General features: G+C 36.9%; 2 protein-coding genes across 3 annotated transcripts in view; one reads left to right on the top strand and one right to left on the bottom strand.

Moving 5' to 3' along the window:
- CUNH4orf47 (chromosome unknown C4orf47 homolog) overlaps positions 1–23,191 on the top strand; it is an 83,070-nt gene that overhangs the window by 8,239 nt on the left and 51,640 nt on the right. Inside the window, exons 2-8 of one of the 2 annotated variants that reach the window (XM_052682610.1) lie at positions 3,004–3,182; positions 4,274–4,493; positions 4,850–4,987; positions 5,074–5,149; positions 5,878–6,057; positions 7,897–8,069; positions 9,553–9,601. In XM_052682610.1, the coding sequence (XP_052538570.1) occupies positions 3,086–3,182; positions 4,274–4,493; positions 4,850–4,987; positions 5,074–5,149; positions 5,878–6,057; positions 7,897–8,069; positions 9,553–9,601 (933 nt within the window). In that variant the 5' untranslated portion in view covers positions 3,004–3,085. The remainder of the gene's footprint in view (positions 1–3,003; positions 3,183–4,273; positions 4,494–4,849; positions 4,988–5,073; positions 5,150–5,877; positions 6,058–7,896; positions 8,070–9,552; positions 9,602–23,191) is intronic. The other variant, XM_052682608.1, reaches the window with a different exon arrangement.
- CCDC110 (coiled-coil domain containing 110) lies at positions 10,534–14,019 on the bottom strand. Its single transcript, XM_052682604.1, has 2 exons — positions 12,689–14,019; positions 10,534–11,009 (listed from the first exon to the last, which is right to left on the bottom strand). The coding sequence occupies exons 1-2, from the start codon at positions 13,914–13,916 to the stop codon at positions 10,822–10,824; spliced, it is 1,416 nt and encodes a 471-aa protein (XP_052538564.1). The 5' UTR covers positions 13,917–14,019; the 3' UTR covers positions 10,534–10,821.

The raw sequence follows: 23,191 nt of genomic DNA, 5'->3' as shown, positions 1-23,191 counted from the left end.
TTCTAGGACAAAAGCACACTGTGAAATCTGATGAACATTTAAAAAATTGCCTTTGCAGATCCAGGGAAATCTAAACAAAATAAGAATGAAGGTAATACTGACAGAAGAATTAAAAATAAATAAATAAATAATTGCATCGTGTTTCTACGATTCCAGAAAGGGAAACAGTGCCCTAAAAATGCTAATTCTACTGCGTCTCAACGTGCAGTGCTTCCATTGTTGACCTTCGGGTCTTCGCAAGCAACGTGCCCACGGTCCCTGCGTTGCAGGTGCACTTGCAGAGCTTCCCCAACAGCTGCAGAGGGCGCTGCAGCACTGCAGGTTACTCGTGTGTTACTTCTGATGCTCTACCCGTATTTCTTATCTGGAGGAAAAACTTGATTTGTTGTTTAGCGTTACAATTGGGAAGATTAACGCGGTGGAATGGAAGAAGGGATAAACAAGAAAGGAATGCTCGCTCATATCCAAAGACCTAGGCTCACACAGAAAAAACTTCACAGAGGAGGGATCTCCAGGAAGAGGTCCTTCCCCAGTGGCAGTCAGCCCTTAAATGGAGTCTAAAAGAGGAACCAGGCTGCACCCCTTCTGTAGCACAGCTGAATCGCCTTCACCTGTGCTCCCATGGCTGACCCAGTCCTTGCCTCAGGTGATCAGTCAGTGATTCAGGCTGTGACTCAACAGTTCCCATACCCTTAGTAATTCATGTTTATAAAATGTATAAAATTGCCTGTATACACATGATGTTCTGTGAAGCACCTGCCCAAGAGGACAAATACTTCATTTTTTCAATCTCCTAGAAAAAAAAAAAAGAATACTAGGATTACCTGCACTGTTTCATAATGTTACTCTTTGCCTTTGCTTTCATATAGGTTATATTTCATATAGGTTATAAAGTACACTACAGTATCAGGATAGAGTGTACCTCACTTCATCCACGTGCTCTTATCAATGTGCTGTCATCATCTCTCACTGATGTAGAAAAGTAGCGAATGCATGTAATATTACAGCAAAATCTCACTCTGGTGAACACCATCAGTAGCATGTGTTAATTAGCTGAAATGTAACTAAAGTATCTATTAATATTTTCAGTTTCCAAAGGATATACGCTAATGATTTGTATTCCATTTGCTGTGGTCAGGTATCAATGGTCTCTCTTGTGCTGCAAATTCAAGCCATTTTTTTTTTTTTCAATAACACTTTTTTTTTTTTTTTTAACTGAAATCTTGTTGGTTGCTTTGTTGCACTTCTATGCAGTTTCTTTGTTAAGTTCTGAAGTTGCTTGTACTAGCAAGTGAATTAGAATGGAACTTCTTATTACACACGGGAATCCTTCTGTGCTCTGTTAATTTCTAAGCAAACATTTTTTGATTGAATTGGAAAACCCAGTTTCGGGGCCCACGTGTGTCTATCCTGAAGAATACTTCTGACTGATACTACAGATAAGATGTAACTTCTGAGGTGGCTCCTGGGTAGTGGGCAAGGCAGGTTTAACTGAATTCCACTCCATACTCAGAACCTGGGTGCTCCTGTTTTCAGTGCAGCTTGTTCCTATCAGCTGCTGCTGGGTCAGGTATAGCACCTTCCTGAGCAAGCTGGAAAATTAGTAGATTTTCGGGTTGCAAATCATGGTCAAGCCTGAAGAGCCCCTGAAGATGTGAAGTCTGGCTTTTTGTTTACTTTGTATTAATGAATTAAATACGAAATTCAATTTCTAGTAAAGATCTGTTCTTTTAAAATGTTGAATGAGCTACAGACACTTTCCTTCAACTGGAAGTCCTTCAGCACTCCTCCCTATGACAGGTGGCTCTAGAAAGCCCTGAAATGGGCTTTCTTACATTAATTCCACATTGTTTTGAGAATGTGGGACTGTGGGAGCTTCTTAATGCTGTCTGGTCCGGTCCCTTGTATCACGTGCAATTGCAGTAGCAAATCTCACCTAAATTCAGTAAGGTAGGCCTTTTGGTGCATGATTAATGGCGTTAGTACCATCCTGTTATTAGACAGGAAGCGAGGACAGCGGTTGCTAGCCGCGATCGCGGTGGGCGGCGCGGAGGCGGAGGCAGACGCAGGGCTGCCTGCCGTTCCCAGGCAACCGCTACCAACAGAGGGCGGGCGGAGGACACCGCCGGCCGCTTGGGGCGGCTCGGGGCGCTGAGGCGCCGGTTCCGGCGAGTAGGTGCCGCTCGGTACCCAGCGGGGCCCGGCGGTACGGTGACGCTCATCACTGCGAGTGGGACTTGCTTTGGGCCGGGCTTGCTTAGCGTGGGCACCCTGAGCTTTGCGTAGCGCTGCGGTTCGTGTGGTGGCGGTACCGAGCCTTCCCGCTGGTCCTCCGGCCGACGATCTTTGTTTTATTCTGCTGTGTTTCTGTCTGTCTCCTGCCCATCCTGCTCTCTGTTCGAGTCCTTATATTCCTTAGACTTCTTGTCCAGACGTTTCCCTTCTGTCGGTCTTCATTGAAGGGGGCGTTAAGGAAAAATGAACATTCACTATAAATGATTTGCTCTGAAATCAAGAAGAAATTGGAAATATTCACAGTAACCAGCTATTGGGCTGCTGTTAGAGGGCTTCCAAAATTGCACTTCTGTGTTTTCTCTCTAACTTGTCCGTGCGGCCTCCTTCTATACTGTTAATTGAAATCCACTGCTAGAGAGAGCCCCAAGCTGAAGGAGGCTGCTGGCATCTTGCTATGTGTTAATGCTACCACTAATCCCAGTACTTGAAGATAACTGTTAGAAAATGTTGACCCAACCCATGTAAATTCAGTGAGTTGCACCAGTTCTACTAAAAATGCCTCTTATTTTTTTTCTCCACCCATGTTCTGAATTTGTTTTAGAAATAAAGTAAAATGGTGTCCAAATTCCACATTATCTGTTTGTCCTTTAAGCACCAAAACAGTCAATCATGTTGCAGATGAGTTTCCTCAGATTATGTTAATACTAATATTTTAAATCGAAACTCCTTGAATTTTACTTAAAAAAAACTTTGTTTGCTTGTTTATAGGGGTTGACTGTTTATGGAGTTATAGTAAAACACACAAACAGAGATAATTCTACCTTCTAGAGCGGTACACTATCACCCAGCCATGCCTGTAGAAGGAAAAAGTGATATGGAGAGGATTGGCCTCTTCAGTGAAATGAGCTATATTACCATTGGAGATAAATATGTATCACATTATATGCGTAAGTATATTTAATTTTAATCACCATGTAAAAACACGAACTCCTTTTAGTATCCATCTTTTTTTCAGGATCGTTATTTTCTATTATTTCATTTTATCAGAGGCAATTGTTTTTTCATACATAATCTTTGCTTAGATACAAATGCTTGGCATGATGGCACATATATATCAAAGAAACAAAAAACCCAGTAAAATAAGTATGCATAATAGAATCACTACAAAATTAATGTATAAGTTTATTTTTAATAAAATTTACTTGTAGGTTGTATTTTCCTGTGCTTGTGTAAAATAATAGTGTTATGTGTGTCCTGCCTTTTTTTTGAAAACATTCTCCTTTTCTTATCTTTTTGGGGAATCTCATGTACAGGAGTGAGAACAGAACAGAAAAAAAACCAAACAACTCTAAACATAAATTACAACTCTAAATTAAAAATAATGATAATGTAATTCTCAGAAAGAGAAAGCCTGCTGAAAGAACACATAAGTAAATTATTGTAGTAGGTAAGATATGGCAAAGCTGACCCTCAGTAGTTACCTGGAAGTGAAAAATGCAAATGATCCTCAGAGTACAGATGTGTTTGCTGTGATGTTCTGTCAGAGGCAAGTGTGTCTGTCAGAACCCTGGCTCACTAGCTCATTGCTTCCACCACAATAAGCTGCTGGGTGCTAAAATCCACTGAGGGACATTGAAGCTGGTCGACCTGGTCTGTAATTGGAGGGTGAAGCAGATGCTCCCCTCATGCATTACTCATAGTATATAAGTAGGCGTCAGGTCTAGCTCTGAATTGTAGTCTGGAGTAACTGATCGCTCTCTATTGCCTCTAAAGCAAATGTAGGCAGTGGAATGTGAAAACTGTGTGCTGTGGATACCTTCTCATAGTATTATAGTCTTTACAATATCATAGTCTTTTACACACAATGTATATTATATGATATAAATCATAAAATATACATGTTTGATTTACAAGTGAAATGCTCTGCAGGACATTCTTTGTGCCACCCAGCCATTTGGATCCTTAGTTTTTTTAATGCAGTCTAAGAGAAGCACTAACTTTGAGTGTTTTTTTTTTAATTATTCTTACTTTTTTAAAGGCCCTTTTAATGAAGCTGCAAGCAAGAACAGACAGATGCTATCTGAGGGGAGCAAAACATTGTCAGCTCTTCAGGCAGGTTATTTTGACCCTCAGTTTAAGAGGATTTTCAGCGGTGAAGCCTACTCAAATCCTGTTCAACTAAGGAGACGTTATAGATTGGCAGAATCAAAGAAAAATTTGGGCAAAGCTTTCCTTCCCAGTAATGGAGATAAATTGCCGTAAGTGTTGTGTTTAGCCTATTTCTCTGTATATCTGTTTGTGAATCGGTCTGTACTAATATTACTTTACCTTGCTGGTGCAAAATTGAAACCACCTCTGTTAAGCCTATTTATAACAAGAGTCCTCAGAACTTCATCTCCACTTCCATCTTGTTTCTTTTGTGTCCATGTCCATACTGTACATGGAATTCCTATAATTGTAGTTCCATGCACAGTGGATCTGGTATGGATTGATCCTTACCTCTTGAGATGATACTTGTTTGGGTTTTCTACAGGCTAACATTTTAGCACAATAAATATGGAAAGCCTGAAATATTTACAAAGATCCAATTAATGTGTTAATTTGCTCTTTTTAGATGTGGACTAGGTAGCTATTATGGAACCATAGGAGGTCCGTTTGCATACTTCAGTGCACAACTGAAAGCCAGAGAAAGATACATTCCTCCTGGAAAGAATCTTTATACTAGTCCAGGAAAAAAAGGAACTGGATATGGGTAACTTCACAGCATTACTTCTTGCAGTCCTTTATTGAATGCTTTTTGAGTTTTGATCATCTAACCAGTGCATTCTCTTTTTACAGTTATGCAAATCTTACTATAGGTGAGCAATATCCACATGAAGCGGATGGCTATGAATTAGAAAAAATAATTGCAAAGGTAAAAAAGATAAAATCTTTATTATGTAATAATCATGATTATTTATTAGAATTTTCATGAACTTCTTGTTCACTATGGTGTTTCCTTCAGCTCAGGATCACAATATTCGTTTATTGGATGGTGGAGGGAGGAAGACAAATCACTATATGTAAAAATGAAGATTTACTTATTGTTATTTTATTTTTTTAAGACAAGCAAAAGTATCCCATACAAGTTCCAGCAATCAAGATTTGACCTTAATTTTTTTTTTTTTATGTGGAGCATTTAAGCAACAATTGCAGTAATTACCAAACAATGTGAATAGCAAGAACAATAATAATTCTTCTGTATCATTGTCAGAAATGAGATTGTATTATGCTAGATGCCCTACAAAAAAAAAACACAAGACAAACTGAAACAAAAAAGAGTTTATTCTTATCCTACAAGCTCATAATTTGAGGAAAGCTCACATCTTTCCTTGTACTGAATTTCTGAATTTAGTTTTCTTATATATTTTCATTATATGTAGTGAGAAATCACTAAATTTGTCTATGGTCAGAATAAGATTAGAAAACTCAGAGTCTAACCATTAAACTTGGAGGCTATTAAATACCCTGAGTAAACGAACAAAGAAGACTGAGCGAATGTTTTTTCAAGAATGAATTTGAATGTTTTCAATGTTTTGGCTAGGAGAATGAAACGAAGTTGAAAAGCTCAAGATTCTGCCTCTGAATTTATTTGTTTTACAGAAAGCACGAGAGGAACACAAGCGTTTGGCTAAAGGAGGGCCTTTCAAGACAAATATGTACCCCCTGGAGTATTTTGACATGAATCCCTATTTTAACGACAAACCTTTGCCACCTGTGAAGAAACCACCTCCAGAGAAGCGAATTGCACCACCTTTCAAACCAAGCTCCCCTGCTAAGAAGGTTAGTTTATCTTAAAGCTACTGGAAACAATATAAACTGGATAAATATTTATATATATATATAACTTTGCTTACAGTACATAAGGTAGAAACCAATGTTTTGTACTGTTAAAAATAGAAAAGACATTGTGCAGTTTATTTTGTTGGAGCCAATGCTCCCTGAGCAGTTTCAAGTAACCTAAAAAATCTTTAAAATTTGTGTAGTGCTGTTAACATACAGTTAATTGGCTGGATAGTCCATGAAATATGCACAAAGTGGAATGAATGTTTTGCAATAAATGACAGCAAGAAAGAATTACAGTAGCAAAACAAAATGCTTTTTTTATTTTGGACTCTGTCAATCTCTCATGGCATTTTTGAACCTGTATAGGTATCTAAAACAAAATTTTTAGCAGTGTCAAGGGAATGGAGAGCTGGAAGGAGCAGAAAATTGCAGATTAAGGCTCCTGCTCAGCAAAAGGCTGTAGGAGTTATCTTGGGAGTTAGTAGCATACACAAATCTGGAGTCAGCTTTAGAATTTTCTAATTCTTCAGTATTTAGGAAAGAAGGAGGAGGTGGATGGGAATAAATACATGGGGGAAGCACTCAGGGGACCTAAGAAATGAAGCTCGGTGCTAATGTCAAGGAACATAATTCATTTGTTTCAGTTGCTTTAATGTTACTTCTTAAAATCCAGATGGATATTTTTGCATTCCATAAAACATTTCTTTTAATATATTGTTTTTTCTGAGATTAGATATTAAGTTTATGGAATTCACCTTAGGCTAAATCTTATTTTTAGTTTGAAATGTTCTTAAAATATTGATGCATTTGATGCATAAATGTTTCTCTCAACTGACTCCAAATACATAGTACAGTAATACCTCTTAATTTGTCACTTCTACATTTTGGTGTTCCACTGTCAGCCACTTAATATAATGTTCTGCTAATGTTATGATTATTCTGTCCTTCATCATTGACTTATTTGACCAATACTAATTCATCTGAGGAATAAGATGATAGCAGTGAAAATGTTCTGAAAAGGACTGCAAGAATGCTTACACATGAAGAATTATGCTGGGTGTTCAGTCTCACAGATGAAGCAGCTGAGATCCTTTAGTGTTCTGAAAAGACAGCTGCTGAAATAGCTGTACTTCTTCTCACTGACGATGCTGGTGACCCTGTTCCTGGCTTTCAACACTACATGCTGCCATTCGAGATATGAACGGTGTACTTCTCAAACTCCCTCTTTTCTATACAAATCCTCAAAGGGAAATTTTCTTTATTGCTGATTGAATTGCTTACTGTTGCATTTTAAGGAAAGCAGTCTCAACAGACTGTGGAGATTAGCTGTTCCAGAGGCTTGCAAAGAATTAATAAGGTTTCTGCATGCTTTTTAACTAGAAATTGCCATTGTTATAGTTCTGGTGAACTTACTGTTACAGGAAAAGCCTGTGTTGTATTTCTATACCTGCACTGAATATGGAGGTTTACTGGTGAACTAATAGTAACATAGGATTTCTCTTTTTTTTTTTTCTAACCACATCATAGGTCATTTCAGTGAGTTATGGTTTTACATTTTCTATGTTTTTCTATGTTTTCTATGTTTTTAAAATCCTTCACTCAATATCCAGACTTACAAAGAATATTTTAAACCATCTAATTAATCACTAAAATTTTCCCTAAGGTTTCCAATGGAAGTTTAAGGAATTTTGGGTAGTTGTTTTTTTAAATAGAATACAATGCAGTCTGCTATTCAGTATTCTCTGCTTTTGCATGAAAAAATTGTAATAAAATCCTACTATTCTACAGATTGGCACTTTGAAAGTTTTTTTTTTTTTTTTTTTTTTTTTTCTTCAGTCAGGGGGCATGAAAGGTGGCACATTTGATCCTTATCCAAGCCATTCTGCTGACCCTTATGTAACCAAAAAAACTATGGCTGCCTCATCCAGTAAAGAACAAAAGGTTTTTCATCCTCCTCCTGGACCGAAAAGCAGACCTGTTACAAGTATAATCACTCAAAATGTCTTAAGGTAAGCCACTTTAAGTTCATATTTCATGCATGCTGTCTACCAGCATTCGTTAGATGGTTGCTTACTAACAGAATAATTGAAGGAATTGTTAACAAAAGCATAAGAAATATATAAGGAAGCTTGTTTTCAAAATTTTTTTCCATACTTCTGTAAATTTGGGTGAAGTTTTTTCAAACAGTTATTTTTAAATAACTTTCTGTTTGGCCTTATTGTAACTCAAGCAGATGACCATGTTCTTTAGTTATTTAAAGCTTCAGTTTCAAATGGGATTTTTAAGATTGCACACAGAACAGCTCTACATAGATGTATGATTTTTTTGCATACTCTGTGAGCAACATGAAATATTTTAGAAATATCTGATTAAAATTTGGAAATCAGTCTTAGAATTTTTCACATTTGTGATTGTCTGTTATGTACCATATGTGAAGTTCAAGAAACGCATCTTTTTAATCCACATGACTGTTGTATTTACTTCACTACGTACCTGAGTTTGCTTAATCACTTTTAAACTGTAGGAATCATTGAAAGTTTCAATTTGCACTGACAGAGCCAAACCAGAAGCTACCTATTACTCCACATGAAACAAGTTTTAAATTGAGAAGCAATGGGTGATTGTGGAGTGAATGGGAACTGCTGAGTCATGGCCTGAACCTCTGATTGATCACCTGAGGCGAGCCATGAGTCAGCCCTGGGAGCACAGCTGAAGGCAATTCACCTGTGCTGCTGGAAGGGTGGAGCCAGGCTCCTCCTCTCCTAGACCCATTGAAGAGCTGACTGCCAGTGGGGAAGGATCTCTTCTGGAGATCCATTCTGCTGGAGTTTTGTAAGCGAGCCCAGGATACGGGTAAGCTTTCTCTATTCTCGTTTTGTTATTATAATCTGCTCTGCCTAACTCTCTTGTTTCTTTTGTAATGATAACATCTTTACATTGATTGATTATACAGTGGAGTATCACCATGTGCTCACAGAAATGGTTATGATGGACTCATTACAAATATCTGTAGAGAGAAAAAAATCACATCTGAAAGTTCCACAGCCAGAAATTCAAACCACTTCTTCAAATTGTCTGCTACCGTTTCTCTCCTAACAATTTTAAAGGATGTATTGATTTTTGCTTTCTTATTCCTAGGTTTAGTGGGATGAGAATTTTGAACAGCATTTATTAGAAGTATGAATGTTATAGCTCATATGTGGTGAGATACATTTCAAATTGTCAGCTTTTCCCCACTGGATTACAATTTTTATGTACTTTCCAGTGGAAATCTTCTGGTATTTTGACTGTGATTCTAAATTGGATTTGTGAGCACAAATTCTTGCTCTGACACAGAGTTCTGTATAAATCATTTGGATCCTCATGGATTAGCCACTAAATCTAATTACAGGAATGGGTGTAACAGTTTTTCATTTTCACTAAAACTTTCCTATTCTGAAGAGTGATATTCTAAAACAAAATTTAATAAGTTTCTCTTCATTTACATTTCAGATCAATAAATGTAAAGAACTACAAGACTGCATATGCTGCATCTTATTAGGTAAAAATGTTGAAATGAAGGATACATTTTTAAGACTCTTAACAATACAGTTGCTAATCAGCATTCAGCATAAATAAAAATGTGAAAAGTGGCATTCAAGTACATAAGGCAATCTGGTTTAATTATTGAGAATGTAATATCTGTGTTTGTTTTTTATACGTACACACACAGACATATACATACATACATGGTTGTAAAGCTACAATAGGTAATACAATGTATTCTGTAGGTCCCTGGGTGAATATTTTTAATCTTACTGCTTCACTTGAGTACTGAAATGCACTTTAACAGAACGTACTTCCTATTGAGTAACTTAGGTTCAAATTCACAAAGTATTGCAGTGGAAAAAAATGCACATCTTTCAAAGACTGCCAGTGTATATGTTAGCCAAATAAGTCTGCTCACAGTGAAACTAAGATAATTGTTTCCCTTTAGCAGTATTACAATTTATAGTTTATTTCAACAGTATTTTGTGTAAGAACTGTCTTGAAGACTTTCAGTTATGATATTCTCAAAATGACCATTGTCAGCCTGTTATAAAGGTAGTTATCTCTAATTATCATCTCTCACTCATTAACACTCATCATCTGTTTAACACTCATCCTCTGTTTCCTGAAAACTCTAACTGCTGCTATGTTCTCAAGAGAAGCTCTGTTACCTCTCTGTTCATGCAAGTATCTTAACAAACGTAATCTTTCAAACTACCTTCTTCTAGGATGAAACTCGGATCCTAACTTTTATAAGGTTTTATTATATGTGTTCCAAGAAATTTGTTCATGTAAACACCCCTCAGCATTTATATTTCTAAGCTATTTCTTGAAGATGTGTAGATCTTTATTCTTTAAGGATACTTACTGCTGTCCTCAAGATAGGGTGGTTTTTTGTTTCTTTTTTTTTTTTCCTTATTAATTCTAGGCTTGTGAATTCTAGACTAGGTCTCACATTTCCTAACATTGAAGAAAACAAAAATAAAGAGTTGTTGACCAGGTCTTCCAGCATTTATTAAGGCATAAAACCCCATGCTTTTAGATCAAGAGGGCACAATATTTTAAAATACTGTACTGTAATCTGTACAATAATTTTGATGTTTTCTTTATCCAAAGACCTGTAACAGAATTCCTTTTTTTTTTTTTTTTTTAAACATGCTGTATAAGATAATGATATTGATACTGGTGTTAGGTGTCTTTGTACAGGTTATCAGGACAATATATTATGTTCACTTATGAACTCTGCAGATTTAGCCCTCCTAGACAGATTGGACTACATGGTACTTCTAACTGCTGTTCTGATGTAGTGCAGCTGATGAAGACTGCTCTGAAGTTTTTATTTTCTTTTCCTTGCTCTTCCTTCCACCTCTTCAGTTCTTCCTGTCGTATTTTCTTCTGTATTTTAGTTATCTTTTCATTCCCTAGCAAAATGGGGAAGGGAGATTAAAATTAAAAATTAAAATATGGCACTTTACTAAAACAAAGCAAAACAAAAAACCAGAATAACAACAAAAAGAACCCAAACACAACAGCAACAACAAAAAACCTAGCTTGTTTAAGAATTTTTTAATGAATGTAGACTAAGTTTATGTGGCCATTATGGGAAGCGATTGCTTCCCCTGATAAGTCCCCATTAGAAACAGTGTGCTCTGAGAAAGCTGATGCCCATTTCTGGGTAGGGCCTCAGCATACTGTTTAATACAAACAATAAATGTGTCCCTGGCTTCTCGACAGTGCATTTTACCATGATGGTGGAGGTTAGAACTTTCTTAAATTTCAAACAGGAAAGACATTAGATACTATATTATTTTCATGTAACAACTTCCCTTATATAAAAAATATAGCCAGTTACCTTTGTAACAGATTCTGAGCACAACTTAATATTTACAATCTCACACAACTTTGTGTCAAATGCAATTAAATGCCTGACCATCCATCTACCAAGCAACCCAAGTATTAACCATTTGATTGCTGTTACTGAGTCTGAGCACACAATGCAAAATTATAGCATATAATTTTTGCCTATCTCCAGTAAAAACCAAAAAATCAAAGCAGCAAAATATTTTGTACTTTAAAAGGTTTTTAGAGGAAAAACTATTAAGAGGTTGACGAAGATTTTTAATGTTCCTTTCAGTTGTTCTAATTTGTATCTGTACTGGTACAAAAATGCACTCTACATTTAGCGTGCTGTGTTAAAGCCAGACAAATAACTGTTTCTTTGTTACAATCTGTTTAATGAATTATTGAAGAAATAGGAAGAAATAGATTACTTTTATGCAGTAACAATCTCTAAACATATTGTGCCTTTTACTGGCTAGGGACTTGTATACCAGTGGTTGCATTAGGAGGAACTAGAAGATAAGTAATTACCTCTGAGTCTGTTCTGGAAACACCAATAATTAATTGCATGGCTTTACTTTAACAGATTTATTTAGTAAGTACTAAAAAAAAAATGTAGCAGAATAAAGGGAAATAGCATGGTAGAAACACTACGTACAGACAATTTCATAAATATTATATGCAGTGTTTTTGAAAAATTCTTCTTCCCTATGGTCCTGTGGCTGAGAAAATTAGTCTTTGTACAGTAATTAGCAGATGTTAATTTTTGTGCTTTTTGTAATATGGCTGTTCTCAGAACATGTTTACACTGAAAATGTTGAAATTCGTGTTTCAGTTAATAAGCTTTCTAAGTTAGAAAAACAGTAAAAAGGTAAAAGTAGTTTGTACTAATTACACATAAATCAGCATTAGAAGTCATCTGAAGGACAGGTTAATGCGGGTTACATTTTATTTAGGACTTCTTGTAAAATAACCTGTGAAATGTGGCATGTACTAAACTGCTTAGCTAAAAGGTTGCTAAGATTCCTTTCTGAGTCTGAAATCTTTGGGACAGAATTCAATCTCCTGTCAACTGTCATAGTTTCATCACATTTCTATATACTAATGTTGTATAAGGATCTGTTCTTCTTAATCTGTAAAATGTAGCAAAGTATCAATAAAAGCAGACAGTTTGAGTACATTACCAAAAAAAATAGTGAAAAGACTGTAAATGACTAAAAAAGATAAAAGGTAGTAAGGTATTATGAATTGAAAGTCATACCTTGTGAAAGGCAATCCAAAGGAATTTCTTTACAAGTTGTAGTGGAATGTTCAGAATAACAGTTATTCTTCGTGGTGCCAGAACTGAGATTGGGTTTCTTTTGTGCCCGTGCTAAAGCTGTAGCTTGGCCTCGGAGATAAACATAATCCTTATGCAAACGGTGGAATTCAAGCTGTGCTACATCTCTCTCATTTTCAATAGTCCACAGTTGATTTTCTAATAGTAAGCATTCTTTAGACAGTTTTCTAATGTCATTTTCATACTTGGAAGCGTATTGTCTGTATTCATTCAGTTCTCTCTTCAGTAGCTGATTTTCCTCTGTGATGTTTGTTACTACTGTTGATAACCTCTTATATTCTGTGTTTGCAGCGGTCAAGTTATATTTTAAAAGATCAGTGTCTGCTTTTGCATTTCTGGGTTCAGTCATGAGTTTCTTTTCTGTATGCACTTCACCTGTCTGGACTTCCTCAGTGTCCTTCAGCAGCATTTGTTTAGTATTAGAACATTCCTGCAGAGTCATTTCAAGATTAAGTTTTTTCTCTGCAAATGTTTGCATTAATTGAAGATGAGTCTCCAGTTCAGATTTTGTTGCAGTTTCTTTTTCTTTCATTTGTTTTATTTCACTCTGCTTTCCTTCAAGCTCTTGCTCTAGGGAGCTCTTTTCTTCTGTAAGCTGAGCAAGTTTTTTATTTGTTTCTTGTGAATTGGAGCATTTGTGTTTCAAGGACTCTAGCATTGCATTGAGCCTCCATTTTTTGCAAGTACCAACAGTCATCTTTTCTTCTAATTTCTTGTTCCTAATCTGAAAATCATGTAGTGCCTGTGTTGTGTCTTTGTTTCTATTGTAGTGTTCATTCTTTTTCTTTTCAAGGATGATTTTCTGGTTCTGGAGTTCTTTATATTTTCTTATCAGACTCTTTATTTCCTTAACGCATCCCTTATTGCCTTCTGGTGATTTAACCAACTGAGTTTGCATACTTCTCTCTTCTTTAGTGAAGTCCTTAATTTTCACATCATATTTTGATATTTTTTCTTTCAAAGACTGTACAGAATCAGCAAGAGGTTTGACCTTGTTCATGAGATGTAGATTTTCATTCTCAAGATAATGTACTCTTTTTTGCAGATGCTCAGAGTTTTTCAGAGGCTTAAGCAATGCTTCAATTTCTCCATCATATTCAGGGGATGCTTTGTTTTTACTGAACTTCTGATCTCCTAGCCTCAGCAGCATCTGGTTAAAAACAGACAGTCATTCTTTTTCTAGTTGCTGTTTGTGATCAAGCGTTAGTAGCTTATCTTTCACCATTTTGGAAAATGAATCTACCTGGCATCTGTTATCTTCACTACAACTGCTTTTAAATTCAAGTACATTTCTGCTTTCAGATTCTGCTTTTTCATTGCATGCTGTTGTAGGAGGGGTTATACTGCCATACTCAGAATCTTTATAAATTTTTTTTTAATCAAAATGTAGGCAATTTTCATTAAGTAGAGCTGAAGCAGTATGTGATTCATCCAAAGAAGTCACAATTTCTGCAATGTCTTTCAAGTTACTTAATTTTTCTCTGTATAAAAAGACAGATTTTTCTGTATTTTGTCCTAACAAGTCTGAATTAGTACTGGCTGACTTCCAAAACTCTTGTTTCAGCAACTTGGTAGCATAATTATCATCTATTTTACAAATTTCTTTCCTGTGTTCAGGTAAATTCATAGGAAGCTTAGATTTACTAAAAATTACCTTCTCCTGGGCAGCATCTGATCTTTCTGTCTCTGAATCAGTTCCAGATACCAAATGTCCACGTGTAAACTCATTGTTTAATTTAAGTATCCTTTTGTTTCCAATTAGATTTTCTGAATCTTCAACCTTTTCAGTTTTCAGTGAAATTCTATGTGAAATTTGTATATCACTGACCACATTTTTAGCACTGCAGTTTACTTCCACGTGCTCTTCAGAACCGGATTGTTGGTCATGGTGAACTTCTCTTTGAGAAGACAACAATTCAGGATATTCCATATGCTACCTCACAAAATTAAAAACAAATGTCCAAAAAAAAAAAAATCATACTGTAAGAATAATGAAATGTAGTAATTTAAACATAAGACATCTGAGCTGCTAAAAAAGCCACTTCTCAGTCAAGACTTGCACAAATTTTCTCTGCCAAGATCATTTAGCTATTAGAATCTTACAATTTTAATCAGCCTCATTTAATTCAGTATTGGGTTTTGGAGCAAGCAGAACATACTGATGTCTTAAATTGATTATATTTCAAGCAAAGGAGAGACGAACTAAGGAGACTATAGTTTGTCTTTGGTTTTGTCATCCTAGTCAGCACAAATTAAAGACAAACTGGAGTCGCACTAAATAGATGCAGAAAAAGTAAGTTTTATTCCCTTTCTTCATTTCTGTCCCCTCCTTGGCTATGTCCTGTTTTACTATATGCTTTGCATTGCATTCCATATCCAGTGAAAATAACCCAAATGAAGATCAAGCTACTATGTTGTCTGTGCAAAAAAGAAATGGAACTTAAAGTGAGTGGAAGGGAACAGTATACATATTTATGACTTCTCAGGAAGAAAACACTTGTTATTTTTTGTACTCAGAATACCCATTGGGTTATTAAAAAAAAAAAGAAAAAAAAAAAAAGATTAAAGCCAAAATCCATCTACAGAATAATGTGTTTGTAAGTAAAAACTGTTAACATACCAGTGATGCATTATTTGCTGTAAAAGTGATGTGTGCAGTCATCATAATCTTGGCTGACGTATGTACTGGGGTTTTCATTTCAAATATATTTTTATTTAGTATGTCACTGATTTCAGACTGTACCTGAAAAAGATTGTTTATAGGAAACTTAAATTTGTAAGTATTTCACTTTCCAAAACACATTTTTAATCAGGAAGTTATGTCCTGCAAAGGACAGACTGAATGGAAATGAAGTGTAGGAACAGGGAACTGTGCATAACAAGCAAAGCATAATGCTAAACATCCTTTCTGCATCAGGTCTTTAGCTTTTATATAATGAATCAGACAAAATGATGGGGGGTTGGACTCAATGATCTCTGGAGGTCCCTTCCAACCCCTACAATTCTGTGATTCTGTGATGGCAGAAAATGCTCCTCAAAAGGTGGTCTAGCATTCTGCAAGAAATGGCAGTTTGCAGCATTGGAGCTGGTTCTGATATCTAATGACTAACATTATGTGGAATTGAAACTTATTTGAAAACAACAGTTCCCTTGAGGTTATAGTAGTGCAAGTTAGAGCTAGTCCTTCAACTTTTAATAGTTTATTATTTTTAACAGTTTAATAGTTTTCTAGTTTTAATGTATATTTAATGTACATAATAACCTAAAATACTTATGGCAATATCTAAAAATGCAGGAGTTGGCATTTACACTTAAGATCATTTGTGTAGTTTTTTTTACCCTATTAGCATTCTCCAGAGTCTGTTTCTGAAATGTCTGAAATGATTCCAGCTGTTGTTGAAGAATCTAAAACGTAGAAACAATATCAGAAAACTGGTAATTTTTTTTAATGAATCAAAATATTTTCTGTTTAACTCATGTTTATTTACTAACATCATTTTCATCCAGATCCTCTTACCACTCAATAGCAATTTAGAAACATATTTGCAATACTAGAAGATTTCAGGGCCATTCTTCATGGATAGTTGCTCACGTCACTGAAAGCTCTGGCACATCTGGCGTTACTTTTGCCCATAGTTTTTACCATAAGGCCAAATATGCTTGTGTTTGAATTTTATTCCAGTACTCCAAATCCAAGTTTCATCCTTTTGGCTTAAATTGTAGTGTGCTGGTTGGACAACATAAGAAAGCTGAACTGTCTCTGGGAACTAGTAAAGGGAAGCCCTAGTATTCCACATTAACAGCACTGATCTTCACTAAGCTCTAATGATTTAAAAGTGCTTTACAATAAATACTTCATATCTTTTACATGGATCAAAGAATGTTTTACTGAATTAATCATATTTAGGGCACAGGAATTCAGAAACTCAGTAAAAATTTCAGCTAAAGGAATGAATGTGGGCATATAGCAAAATGTGTAGTTTACTATGTGTTTCACTTTGGAAAAAGATTCCCCAAAAGAAAAGATGAGGCAGGTATAAAATCATAGAACTGTTTGGGTTGGAAGGAATCTTTAACTCATCTAGTTCCAACACCCCCTGCTACAGAGGGAGGCACACCTCCTACTAGATTAGGATGCTCAAAGCCCCATCCAGCCTGGTTTTGAATGCCTCCAGGGAAGAGGCACCCACAATCTCACTGGGCAACCTGTTCCAGTGTCTCACCATCCTCACAGTACATAATTTTTTCCTAATATGTACTCTAAATCTACCCTCCTTCAGTTTAAAGTCATTTCCTCTCATCCTATTGCTACGTGCCCTTAAAAATAATCCCTCCGCAGCTTTTCTGTAGGGCCCCCTTCAGGCTGTTATAAGCTCCCCTAGAAGCCTTCTCTTCTTCAGACTGAAGAACCACAACTCTCTCAGCCTGTGCTCACAGGGTAGCTGCTCCAGCCCTCCAAATGTTTTTGTGGGTCTTCTCTGGACCTGCTCCAAGGGCTCTGTGCCCTTCTTGTGCTTGGGCTCCAGAATTAGACACAGCTGGGGGGGGGGTTCAAGAGAGCAGAGTAGAGAGCAAAATTGCCTCCCTTGACCTGCTGATCATGCCAATCACCTTCATGCAACCCAGGGTATGGTTGGCAACAGTGTATAGAGATATTATGTATACAGTACAGGTGGATATATAAGGTATATATTAGGTACAGAGTACTGTAAATCCTATGCCTAAGTTACTAAAATATATTGTATTAAAAGCAGAACCAACATGCTTTGCTAATTAGTATTCAAATACAAAATGTAATTTGAAAGTAAGCTGTCCATTTCAAAATAATTCAGCAAATTTCTCACTGAAAAATATCTGGACAGCTCCAGTTTTAAATATATAGAAACAATCATTCACTTATATTTGTGAATATGTCAACTAGATTCATACATAAAGAGCAATGTAGAGGAGACTAGCTTTATATTAAATAACTCTGTAAGCAGCTCCTGTGAATTAAGGCCCCTTAGCTGAGTGGTTCCTACTGCTCCAGCTTCCAGCCCATCTGCCTGTAGTGGTTTGGCCACGCCAGCAGGCACGTTCTTAATCAGATGTGCCATGTGAGACTCAAGCCAGCTGTGGCTCTCTTTGTGCTAAGTCATCATGCTCCTGTCTGCAGACAGAATCAGTCAGCTTACTTCCAGTGCTGTTTGCAGGTGAATCAGATCGTCTGCTTCTATTGTGTGATTACCTGCAAACACAAATGACATTTCTACAGTTAGCGGTGCTTGAAGTTCTCAGCTAGAGATGTTTCATATCTAACTGGGCATTCACAAGAGGAAATGGAGAAAGCACAAGCGTTGTGGAGGTTGAGGAAGGACCTAACAGCGTATTTTCTTGGTGTTCTGAGCTCGGGACACGTCAGGATAATGCAGTCAGTGTCTGGAGAGCCCTGAGGAGGCGCAACCTCCAGCTGAAAAGTTCCCTTGTGAAAGCGGCGAAGCGCCCCCGGCAGAGCAGAGCACGTACCGCGATGGTGCCGCGGCACTGCCCCGTGCGATGGCCGGCCCGCCCCTCCCCGCGGCCAGCCCAGCATTCTAGCGCTCGATTTTCTTCTCGCGGGAGACTGCGCTGGCCCACACCGCCTCAGGAGGACGAGGGCCGGGGCTGCGTGCCGGTCTGAGGCAGCGCGGTGTGCGGATGCGTGGCGGTGTCGTCACACTCGCGGTGACGCACAGCCCTCGGCAGCTCGGTCCCGCCGCGGCAACCGAGCCTGCAGCCGGCCTCCTGCGCGCGGCCGCCGTGCCAGCGCCAAGCGCCCCACCGCGGCCGAGCGCCGCCACGGGAGGCCCCGCTCCTTAGGTGCTCGGCATCCTTGGTGCCTTGTTTTCTGGTAAAGAAAACGTTCACTGTGCGTCGCCTGTATTCACGAGAGCAGTCAAGGAAGGAATGCTCGTGTAATTAAATGACTCAGGTGCACAAAGCATGCGAGCTTGGACACAGCTTGTTAGGCATGGCTGCTACTCATAAAGCAGCTGTGAGGCCACCTACACAGGGAAACCTTGGTTTGCTAAAGCACCTGCTCGCAGTTGCAGTTGATATTCTTTCAGAAAACAGTACCACCTCAGGAAATTTTTTTCTTAAACTGTACATTCCATATGTATGTGATGTGAAGCAGCATTTCATCTTATGGGATGAGTGAAACCTTTCTCATACAGATAATTGTTTTAAATTGGAAGAGACGTTCTCTGAAAGTGGATGTTAAATGTTTCTACTTGAAGACCTGAGGAGAATTCTACTATTTGTTCATGTTCTTGTTCTGATGACTCCAATAAGAAGGTAAACAGTTTTGGGAGAAATTAAAAAAAATTCTTTTTGAAACTGATGCTGAATACATTTCCTACCCTTCAAAAGACTGCAAAAAATATTAATTTATGAGTCATTTCAATGTCATCTAATGAAAAACTTCAGATAAATTGCAAATATTATTTCAGAATGAGGGTGAAAGAATTACCCAGGTTTACTGGCATTTTCCTTAACTGGCGTCTGACGTTGGTAGCCTCCTCCTTAAAGAACGCCATTCACTTACTGTTTTCATTTAAAAAACAAACAAAAAGCAACAATGTGGCAGAAAGAGACTTAAAAACGTACTGCTGTCCTAGCTTGCAGTATCACATACCAAACTGTCTTAAGACTGTATGACTCAGGTCTTTACAGACCCAGGAATGTTCTTAGGGAAATGTAGTTTAAACATGAACAGCTGGTTCATTTGTCTATCCCCGTAAGTATGGCAGAAATATTAATTCAGCTACAGGGGCAGCTGTTACCTCTTGATTATCGTGAGACTGAGTGGATAGCTTCCATGAACCTTGGAACAGGTGCAACCTGGTCATGTTTATTAAAGCATAGCAGTAAGTATCCAAGTATGTGAAGCATTAAGATCTGATGAGGTGATCATAGAGATAGAATGCATTAAATAATTGGTGACATCAGTTTGGCTCTCTAACTTGGGAGGCAATGTATAAGTTAGAGCTGCTGTCAGTTTACTGAAATTGACATGTTTCAGGGAGATCTGAAGTGTCAAGGACAGATTCATATAATAAATGAAAAAAATATTCTTTTGTCACTGTGGCAAATTTGATGGTTTTTTTTTTTTTTAAATATAGAGAATCTATGTAAGCATTATATTATTCTGATTAGGATACTATTAATTCATTTCTCCCACATATCCAGTACATAAATTGAAATAAAAAGTTAAACACTTTTTTTTTTTTTTTTTTTTTTTCCTGGCCTGTGAACTAGTGAACTAGCAGAATAGGAGAATATCCTCATTTCATATTACTGTATTATGTTTTGTATTGTGGTGATAGCATGAATTAGAGCCCTTTCAGCATTTCAGAGAAAGTTCTGTTTTGGAAAATTGAATTAATATGAAAATTCTTCTGGCGAACAGCATTGAGGTCCCATGCAGCACTGCTGTATGAGTGCCTCAGAAGTTTTGCATTTTTTCTTTATGTGCCACAGAAGAATTAGGAGTGATTTGATTGCTCATTATCCGTTCAGATGCTAAAATATATATTTTATTCAATCATTACTTTTATCTAGAGGTGGGCAATAGCTGACACTATTCTACAGTAGTCTTCAAAAGCCGCGTCTGTGTTCAGATGTAACTTCAAAAGAACAGCCTTTTGTCACAGCAGTCCACTCTGCAGAAGGGGACTTACCTCACTAGCTTTTGTTGTGGATCTGTAATGAAAGGCAGCACCCGTATCTCAATAATTATTTCTGAAATGTCATTCTTTCATCCACTGTGAGAGATGAGAGCAGTTCTTGATTCAGAAAGGACAGTTGCTAATAGGCAGTGAATAGGAAGTAAATGGGAAAGACAATTAATAGAGCTCTGTGGTATATGTACGCATGGAGAAGAATCTCATAAATCATAATGAGAATGGAAAAGGCTGGATAAATTACGAGTCAGGGAAGAAATATGTGAACGTTTTTAGAATTATAATCCTGTGTTGGGATCAAAAAAATCTTGTGATTATGTCATCATTAATTAGTTTACACTCCCATAGAAGTGTGAACAACTAGTCCTGTTAACAGTGAAGAATCCCTACTTGGTCTCACATTTTTTTTACAATTCATTTGAGTTCAGGGAAGAGATAAATTTTTATGACCTACCCAGCAACTGGATCAGTTAATGAAAGCTTTTGCTTCTGTCTTGGTGTATGATTAATTTTTACACATTTTACCTGCATGTTTTTGTTTTCTATTAAATCATCGCTTGTGCATTTTTCTCTTGCTTACTAACTCTTACAGTTTGGGAGCTTTTTTTGTTTTGTTTTGTTTTGTTTTACCTCAGTCCATCAATCTTCTGTGAAAGGAAGTAAAGGAGCCAAATATTTGTAAATTATCATGTTATTTGTTATTTGCAGTGTCTTTTCCCTTCTATACTGTATCTGCCTGATCTGCTTAGTCTGGATTTTAAGCTGTGGGGTAGCTATTCTCTGCACAGTGCCTGTTTGCAGCTGGATTGTGTTTCTATCTGAGTATTCTCGCATTATGTGCTTCTTTTATAAATAATAAAAAGAAGTAAGGGAGGTCGTGAAAGAATCTTGCTGTAAAAGAATTGTACTTATCACCTCATACATTCTGCTTAGGTACAGTTTTGAATTGGCTCACTCAAAGAGATGCAAGATGTAGAGCAGTGAACAGCAGTGCTTTCTGTAAAAGTAAATGTAATTTTGAGGCTAGATATATTGCAGTGAAAATGAAATAGAGTGAATTTGAAGAATAAAACATCAAGTCATGTAATTCTTGCAATTAATTAAAGAGCCAAAGTTAAAATGTTTTTGTTAAATATTATCTATTTTAGTTTTAACACCCTCCCAGCTTCCTTAAATGGGCAGGCTGTAGATGTCCCACTGTTAGCCAAGTGTAGCAGTGGCAACAATTATTCATGATACTGCCAGTTACAGAAATTTCAATCAGAAATATGATTACGAAGTAGCTAGCATTCATTAAGAATGTTGAATGAGTTCTACACACAAATGAAATAGTCAATATATGAAAAGAGTATACCTATAGGTACCTAAAGAGTTTACCTATAAATAGAATGTCAAACAAATTGTCTTGTGTGCAGTCATAGCTTCTCTTTGGTTTTACTCTTTTTCAAAGAAAAATTGCCTGCACATTGTGTATGTGCACAACCTGTAAGTACCTTGTAATTCTACTGGCTGTTAAGCTGATGCTCTGAAACTTCATTTCTACCTACAAGGAGAATGAGTATTTCTGTGCCTTGTTCAGTCATATGAGGTGTTAATAGCCCCCTTCAGGTTTTGTGTGATGCTACAAACAACTTTTTTTTTTTTTTCTTGAAAGTGTTGAAATTTGGCTCCATGTGTTATGGTGGGGTTTTTTTTTGTTTGTTTGTTTGTTTGTTTGGGCCATTGAACATATTATTCCAGCCATGTCTCTTTAGTGTACCTGGTCTAGTTAAAATTTAACATTCTGTAGGCTGTTGGTTTAGCAGGACAATTAAAAACCTCTTAGATCAGGAATATACTAAAAAGATTATAAAAAGTAATTTTATAAAGAATGAGACGTATAAAAATTTGTTTTCAAACGATTATCTAGAAAAGAAAGACTGAAAAAATTGCCAGGGATTTTTCCTGTTGCTCAGAGTCTTGCTTGTGTTTACTAAATATTTTGTCTTAAAATTATGTCTACAGTAAATAGCAGACTGCATGGTACAGTGCGAGCAAATCAGATGGCTCTGAGGATGTGGCATCTACTCAATGTGTATTTCAGGGAGAGCTTATTTAGCTCTAATTTGATTCTGCTGAATGACTTCCCTTTAGTGGATGGTGTGTGTTAGCAGTGCTGCTAAAGATCATCTAGTTGCATTTGATCATAAAGGTAATTATTTTATGCACTTTGAAATTGCTGTATGATGTGAAGCAAAATGTAGTTAAGTGGAATGATGAGGGATTTCAAAAGCACATTTCTGATCTGAACAAAATTGTTAATATATTTTTAAAGTGTTGGAATGCAGTTGGAAACCGAAGAAGGCTGTTGAGTTATTGGAAACACAGAGTTTATTTTAACTGCTTTAAAAAGATTTTGAAGTTTCAGGTTGTTGGTAGCACTCTGACATTATGTAAGAGAATGAAAGCATTTGTCTTGGAACAGTTGATACAGAAGCACTCTGTAAACCAATCTGGTGTATGTTTAGATGCAATGTTTGTCTTGCTCATTTGAAGAGTTAAAATTTCATGCGTTTCCAGCTCATCTTAGAATAGCCCTGTTGTTTATGCAGTAGTAACATAGCTGAGGAAAGCTTTTCACACCTGTTGATCGACATCTGAAGAGTCTAGATAACAAGCATGTGAAGTCACACTTACTGTCTTTCTCTCCATCTAAAAATAAATGCCATTGCTCTCTCTAGCT

Source organism: Tympanuchus pallidicinctus, unplaced genomic scaffold, assembly GCF_026119805.1.
Source record: "Tympanuchus pallidicinctus isolate F22 unplaced genomic scaffold, pur_lepc_1.0 scaffold2, whole genome shotgun sequence".
Lineage (NCBI taxonomy): Eukaryota > Metazoa > Chordata > Aves > Galliformes > Phasianidae > Tympanuchus > Tympanuchus pallidicinctus.
Note: the sequence above shows the minus strand (reverse complement) of the source record. Positions and strands in the feature narration are given on the sequence as shown.